The sequence below is a fragment of the Ischnura elegans genome, chromosome 2 (assembly GCF_921293095.1).
Source record: "Ischnura elegans chromosome 2, ioIscEleg1.1, whole genome shotgun sequence".
NCBI lineage: Eukaryota > Metazoa > Arthropoda > Insecta > Odonata > Coenagrionidae > Ischnura > Ischnura elegans.
The window spans coordinates 137,608,993-137,616,401 of NC_060247.1; the positions used below are offsets into that span (position 1 = coordinate 137,608,993).

A 7,409-nucleotide genomic window follows, 5' to 3' on the forward strand; every position below is an offset into this window, starting at 1 on the left:
GGCTGCATTAATGGTCTCTGGTTGTCTTGGTACAATTTGCAGAGGTAGTTAGGCAGTCTCGGGGGTGTCTCCTTGGTATGTTAAGTGGAGGTTTTACGATATAAAGAGGTTCACTATAAAGAGGTTTGCCAATAAATTTACATGTAAATCTGACGGAACCGTAGGGGTGGTATGAAGTATGGAGGTTTATGATGTAAAGAGGTTCACTACAGAGAGGTTTTACTGTACTTTGGTAAATGCAGCATCCCATAAGAGAGAGTAAAAAAAGTTCCGATCCTCTCTTTGCAATTCTTCTGCAATGCTTGTCCTACTGCTGAACATATTTGTTTAATAGTTCTCATAGTAGTTACGCAACAAAGTTTCAACCTCGGAAAATTTTAAGGCGAAATATGGCAGGCACAGAAGCTGAATCTTCCCTATAGATTGAATAATATCGAGGGAATCACAGAGCTGTAGGAAAATAACCACGTCAAAGATAACAACATTGCACAATTCACAAAACCTCCCTCGGTCCTCAGCCCATACCTCTGACGTTTTCTTACCTTTCCAAGACCACACAGACCATAAATCATTAGCTTCAAAGGAAAATATGAAGTTACATGGGAACAATGAAAATGTGTCTCATCCCTACCCCGTCTCTCCAAATGACCTTTTCTGGCCTACCAGATTCAATTCTCCTAGTTTCTGGAGGCCAAATGGTAGGTAAGTCACCTACTTGCACCCAAAGATGTCTCATTAGCTTTCAGCGATTGGATGACACGCACGAGGTTCAAAAAAGAATGAACACAAGTGAAGAATGAAGCATGAGCACCTTCAAACGAGATGAGATGGACTGCGAACTGCTGGAAACACAAACTGCACACATCACACGGCTCGCCCGCCTTCACTTTGAAGGCAAAGACGTCACATGCAAGATTGGACTTGTGCGCCCCTTGCTACTTCGTTGATTGAAAGATGGAGGGATTGTGCTCCTTCCCCTCTACCTCTCCTTTAAGGGATAATAATGATGATAATAATAATAATTTTATTGTTCCTAGAGATCACATATGTATCGGTGGCATTGGAAAAATGTTCACATTCAGAAATAGTAACGTAAGTGGGAGCATAGGGGAAATCTTTAGGTAGACTCGCCTACGGCAAATTGCTGCAAAGTTCTACTTCAGTGTGGTACGATTGGTGTTTAATTTAGCAGCTTAGACAATTTGAAAGCGCTCTTCTATTGTAATCATTTCTGATTTCTTCTATCCACCATCTAGTCCAAAAAGGCACACACACTCATGTGAATTTATTAAACTTTCAATTTTTATTAGACCCTGATAAACGAATATCTTTACCCATCTTTTTCCCCTATTCTCGTGTCCGTTTTTAAATTCATCTCTTCCTCTGTTAGGTAACTTGGTAACAATAATAAGATAAATAGATCATAATTTAAGCCTGAAGATGATGATAATTCATCGAAACCCAGGTCGCATTATGTAAAAACGCAGTGGTATAAGTAATAGTGTAATAACCAAGAAAACGTATTGTCCTTAATTGTAATAGTATTTGCGGTATGAATGTCACTGACAGCAAATTTAGCAAGCCCACAAGAGGGTTAGTGAAAAACCCTGGACGATGTTTTCCATGTTCACCGTTGAGGTATGAAAGCGAAAGCGATGCTTAAGAGTAAGAAATGCAAACAACAGCAATGTACAAATACGTTACTTCAGGAGGAACTCTGCTGCATCCAGCTCGTTTTTGACCAAGATTTTCAAATGAATGACACACGCTGAAAACAAAAGCCACTCATTTCTCCTACGGACTTGCGACCAGTTGACGAATAAGAAATTCCTGCAAGAGATGTCCCCCCATTTTCGGCTGCAATTTCTGGGAAAAAGGTGCGTCTCCTACACGAGTTTATACGGTAAGTGAAACCGACCCATCCCAAAAAAATAACACAGCACGCAACATAGGGCAAAAGCATGAAAGTGCACTTTACTTATTGACAAGATCCTGCAATTTCTGTATTGGCTCAGGTTCACCATCAGTCCCACAGGTTAATACTTCCTTGCTGTAATAGACCCGTATCACTCTGTCAGCAGTATTTATCAGGAAACAACTGGAATAAAAATAAGCATTATTCACTTTCACTAATATGTGACACAAAAATATCAAGCCTTCAAAAATAGCACTCAATTTTGTCTACATTTGAATAACAAACTGATAACAGAGAACATATTAATAAAAACATCAAGCTTTACTCTGTAAAACCTTACACTTGCACAAAATAAAGGTACATACATATTACACTTTATGCTATTCAGTTTAAGCTGAAATAATCACTAATGCAGGCTGAAACATAGCCATCTGCAATACCTAAGCATTAATACATCACAATGTTTCAGCAGCCTTAAAAAGGCAATGGAAGTATCCAAAGTTGCTCGTCATTACAAATATAAAACTGCAATATTTTGCTAATGTTTAAGTAAAGTAGACTCGTTAATGCAAACAACGTTCTTATGAAGTTTTCTTTAATATGTACAAACAACGATATTACAAAGTTATCGTTTCAATGAAGCAAAGTGTTGGTCGCAACAAAAAGACTAATTCAATCTAAAGTAAAAGAAACTCTAATACAAAATTTATATTATTACGAAATTACGAACCTCAGTTCCTCTCCCTGAAATTATAAAGAGAACTTTACCACAAAGTTCCACAGACATAAACTACATGGATATACACTACCCTACGTAAAGTTTTCCTCGTGCACTGTGCCCAAGAGTCAATTATTATTATTTTTTTTTTTAATTCTCAAACCGCTGGATACAGCTCTAATTGGCCATTTTATACCAGGGTATTTAACAAATGTAACATGTAAACGTATACGAACAACCATGCCCTGGACTGGGGAAACCTACCCAGGCGAGACTCGAACCCGCGACCTCTTGTTCAATAGGCAAAGACGTTACCCGCCGCCACCGAGGCCGGCAATTATAACTCTTTCATCTGTAAGATATACTTCAATATCCACGCAACATCATACAATAACCTTCATTACAGTGGAATCATGGTGACCCACTCATTACCAAGCGTAAATTACGATCAGTATGTCCTCTTCTTACAAATATTAATTTGCGAAGTTTCAGAAATACTAATATTCAAAAATTTCAAGCGTGACCGAAATTTTAAATTTCACACATTAGGCATTAGCTGTGTGAAACAATGTGGCATGAAGGAACTCGCACTTTGGGCAGTCTGAACAAACTGTGAATTAAATCTGCTGTGAAGTCAGGAACTGTTCAGCATTTCACCCATTCTTGCTTCCCGCGGACAGCAAATTTTATTTGGCTCTATTCGCATCGCACACACAGTTAATTCACCAATGATTCCAGCTGAGTAACCATTTCGCTCTGAGATGCTCTCTAGGTGCGTACCCAGCTATTGAATGAATGATGATAGTTTGGTCACTGACTGGATCATTAAAAATTATCATAATCAGACATTGAATTTTCAATACATCCCAGGCTTACTAAGTGCACTTGATGTTCATGAGAGAAATTTATTTTGCCTAGGTGAACCATGGGGTAATGGACCCACAGCATGTAATTGAAAACTCACTCTCCTCGGCGTGCAAACTCAATGCTCTTCACAGCCGTGGCACTTGTGGTTCCTTGAGTCACCTTGAAGGATGCCTTGACTTCTAAGGCTGGATTCGAGAGCACCAACACTCTTCCCTTGGCATTCCCAGTGTATATGTACTGGCCCCTTCGATCAAACGAGGCCACTATGTTCAAATCAGACTGCAAGGAGGGAAATAGAAGCCCAGGTTGAAACATTCGAACTTACACAGGATGGTAAAATGCTATAAAAATCAGGACTACATTAATATAATCATGCAATTAAATAATAAGGTGAAAGTGAGAGCAACAAAACTTACGTCATCATCAACAGGCACTGTCTGATGTTGTCCCTCAGTGCTCACTACAATGGCGGCATGTCTCATGGGACAAACAAGAAATAAAGAACTGTTTCGTGGATGAAACTGCACCTTTATTCATGAGGAGAGAAATATTAATCAGTAACTTTAAAAAATATCTAGTGAACTGCAACCCACACAGCACCTTGTTGCCAAAGGACGCTGCAAGTCCTCTCACTGTCGGCAGATTTTCAAGACAGTCAGAGGATGACCGGTTGCAGTCTGTGCCATCTGTCCGGACACTTTCCGATTTCGTACGTCCAACCAGTGTTCTATCTGTATGAAAGTTTTGAGCTCACTTGAAGTCACTCGGACCAAAATTGACGTGGACAGTTTCTTTGAAAGTTTCACTCAGGTCGCACACATTGGCGCTGAAGAATGAAAACCTGAGTAATCCATGTACAATTGCTATTTTATCCTTTTTTACATAAAGAATTTACATGGTGCTTGATTTATGATCATCAAATAAAGTATTATGTCATAAAGAGAGATACCTATTTAATACTAATATTCTGGATGTCTCGATAATTCACGCCAAAAGTCGTAAAAAAGTCATCGCACAAAAGTGCCCACGAGTTCACCACATTTTTGCACAGAGACAAAATTTTCATGTTGTTGTGTTGTCAAGACTCAAAATATAAATAGCAACCATCCTATCACGAAGCCCAACACCCACTGTTCTTGGAGGGTGAATAGAATTTTGAAAAAGACCTGATACTTTCCCAGCGAATGATGTGGGTTAACTTCTCTCGGGATTCCCACTGGGCTAGACGTTCCATTTCCGCTGATGCCTTGGCATGTCTTCTGCGTCATGCTGTTCCGTGCCCTGAGTCAGAGCTTTTAACGCCGGCAGAAATGAAGTTTCTAACCCGGTGGGAATCCTGAGGAAATTTAATCCACAATAAAATGTTACCTTATTCAGAATTCTTATAAATATCCACAGAGGCTGAGCTAAGAATCTTGGAGGAGCAGTTAAAAAATGAACCTTTTGCTGATAAGATGGAAGGACATGTAATTCCAAAATTCATACATTCAAACATTCATATTTCAATGTATCATATGTTATGTTGGCTATATAAACAATGTTCTAAGCTAACACTCATCGTAAACAGGTAGTCTACTTGAGGAAAATAGGATGAAATACTGCATCAGATGCCACCTGGTGAATTATGAGAAGGGCGATCAGTGATGGCCACAAAATAGAGTTTAGCTGGTGCTGGCAGTAAGTGATCCTTCAAGGGCCTTAGATTGGCTAGGATTGTTATCCGTAAGTACAGTCCTACAGTTGGCTTTTTATTATGGCTGTCTAGCTTCTTTATAGAAAAAGTATCTTCTCATCCATGGTTTCTAAATGCTTATTTTATAACATGGTCGATGAGTCAATAAGGGCAGTGAAACTGGTTGAAAAAATGAGTAAAATATAAAAGTGAATGCTAAGTGGTAACTCTTCATTCTCCGATGCATATTTCTATACAATTATACCTGATGGGTTACAGAGAGAGGATATATGTATGTATATGCACTGGTACTGGCGATCTTTCATAAAAATTTCCTTTCCTTTCACATGGCATAAATAATTATGTAATCACTTATTTCAGTGTAATTTCTTCACTGATTTATTTTTCTTCACTGAATTTTTTGTAAATTTGATCAGAAAGAGTAGAGAGTATGAAGTATTCTTCGTCATCATCATAATAATTAGTATTTCTACTCAAATTGGCAAATGTATACTAAGCACAAGGTTTACAGGAAAAATCTTTCATTACATTTCCTTGGAACTACATTCCTCTGGAGCCAGCAGAAAAGTATTTATTTTTTACATTTTGCCCATTACTCACCTAAATACAAAATTAATATCAACCGAAACATATTTAATATCATTTCTGACCACTCCCAATTGAAAGACCAATTAAATAACATGCTAAGTAAGTAGATCATTTCACAACCCAATCACACAACTTTTTACTTACAATAGCAAATAATAACTGAGTCATTGTGAATCCTCCTCTGAAACATGGTACTCAATCTTAAAAATAAAAATACTTACCTTAAGGATAGGAGATGGAAACTGGTATTTCCGCTCACATTCACCAGATAAGACATCCCAAATGCATACATTATTATCCGTTGAAGCACTAAGCAGTCTATGACCATTTCTCGACCAACTAAATTGGAAAACACAAGGAGAACACCAGCTTGGGTATTAATTACCTATTAAATACACAACAGTACGGCAGTGCTAAAAATAGGCAAGGAACCTTACAATGACATAGCTGAAAATATATTTCAGATATGCCTTCACTATAGGACGCATTAATTAAACCTACTAAAATAGGGGTGGCACACGCTTAAACAATGCACCGAGATCAATAAAACTATGAAAGTAAGAAGGCAGTTGCTGATGGAGGCAGGACCTCTCCAACTACCATTCCACATCCACAAGGGCTAAACATAACACCAACACAGTAAATTCGGAAGCGTACATGACCCTTTCAAAGTGGATTTCACTAAATGGCATTAAAGTCTTGTGACAGAACAACGAAATAAGGAACAATACAGTCGAACTGCAAAGGAATGTGAGGGATAAAATTCTATGCTAAAATCGTTAAACGGCAAATGCATTAGGAGAATTTATTAAGGATACTATGATTGGCAAGACAACTATCGCAAATAAATTCGACGAAATCTGTGTCAAACATAATAGGTAGTACCAACCTCAAGGAGCATACCGGGTGAACGTGAGCACTAATTATTTTCGCTATGCCTCGCGTCAGGAAATCCCAAATTACGATCCTTCCATCATTGCATCCCACGGCTAAAAGCGTACCTCTCCTATTAAATGCACATGTAACTGCGAGAGAGATACAGTCCAGAGTTCCATCAAATTCCTGAAAACACAAACGAAAGATAATACACCACAAATATAATTTCATTTTTACCGCTACAACCGTATTCAAAGTTACTTACCTCTGGATAATTTTGCCCGAAAGATTCTGCAAAAAAATAATACATTAATCAATGCTAAGGTTGAATGAAATATCGATTCACACAGTAATACTTACCAAGCAGTTCGAGATTCATGATCGTGAATATTATATGCCTCAAAAAGTTTCATTTAATTTCGTAATAGATAAGGTTTTGCAAACCATTCAATTAAATCACGGGAAATTGACCAAAAACTTGTTTATTCCCTGGCAGAGAAGTACGACTCTCAGACCTCACTTTAATCGATAGAAAAGAAAAATAAACTAACAAGTAGAAATTACTAAATTCATAACGTTACTACCACGTATTGAGAACGAGATGCTAAAAACAATAATTAAATATCAAAATTCAAATTGAGGGACACAACATGGACACCTATTCGTTTTGTTTACGTTTGATGCGCTGCTGTTAGGGAGAAAGTACCAATGAATTGTTTTTCGGTAAAGATGGCACGACCATCGAGCTCGTG

The 7,409-nt window shown here is 38.0% G+C and overlaps 1 protein-coding gene across 1 annotated transcript in view; it reads right to left on the minus strand.

Moving 5' to 3' along the window:
• Positions 1–7,315, minus strand: part of LOC124154681 (retinoblastoma-binding protein 5 homolog) — a 49,767-nt gene extending 42,452 nt beyond the window's left edge. The window contains exons 1-7 of the mRNA XM_046528558.1: positions 7,018–7,315; positions 6,923–6,948; positions 6,671–6,843; positions 6,003–6,120; positions 3,917–4,027; positions 3,598–3,779; positions 1,979–2,098 (exon numbers count right to left, since the gene is read on the minus strand). Coding sequence (XP_046384514.1) covers positions 1,979–2,098; positions 3,598–3,779; positions 3,917–4,027; positions 6,003–6,120; positions 6,671–6,843; positions 6,923–6,948; positions 7,018–7,036 — 749 coding nt within the window. The 5' untranslated portion in view covers positions 7,037–7,315. The remainder of the gene's footprint in view (positions 1–1,978; positions 2,099–3,597; positions 3,780–3,916; positions 4,028–6,002; positions 6,121–6,670; positions 6,844–6,922; positions 6,949–7,017) is intronic.
• Between the last annotated feature and the right edge of the window lie 94 nt (positions 7,316–7,409).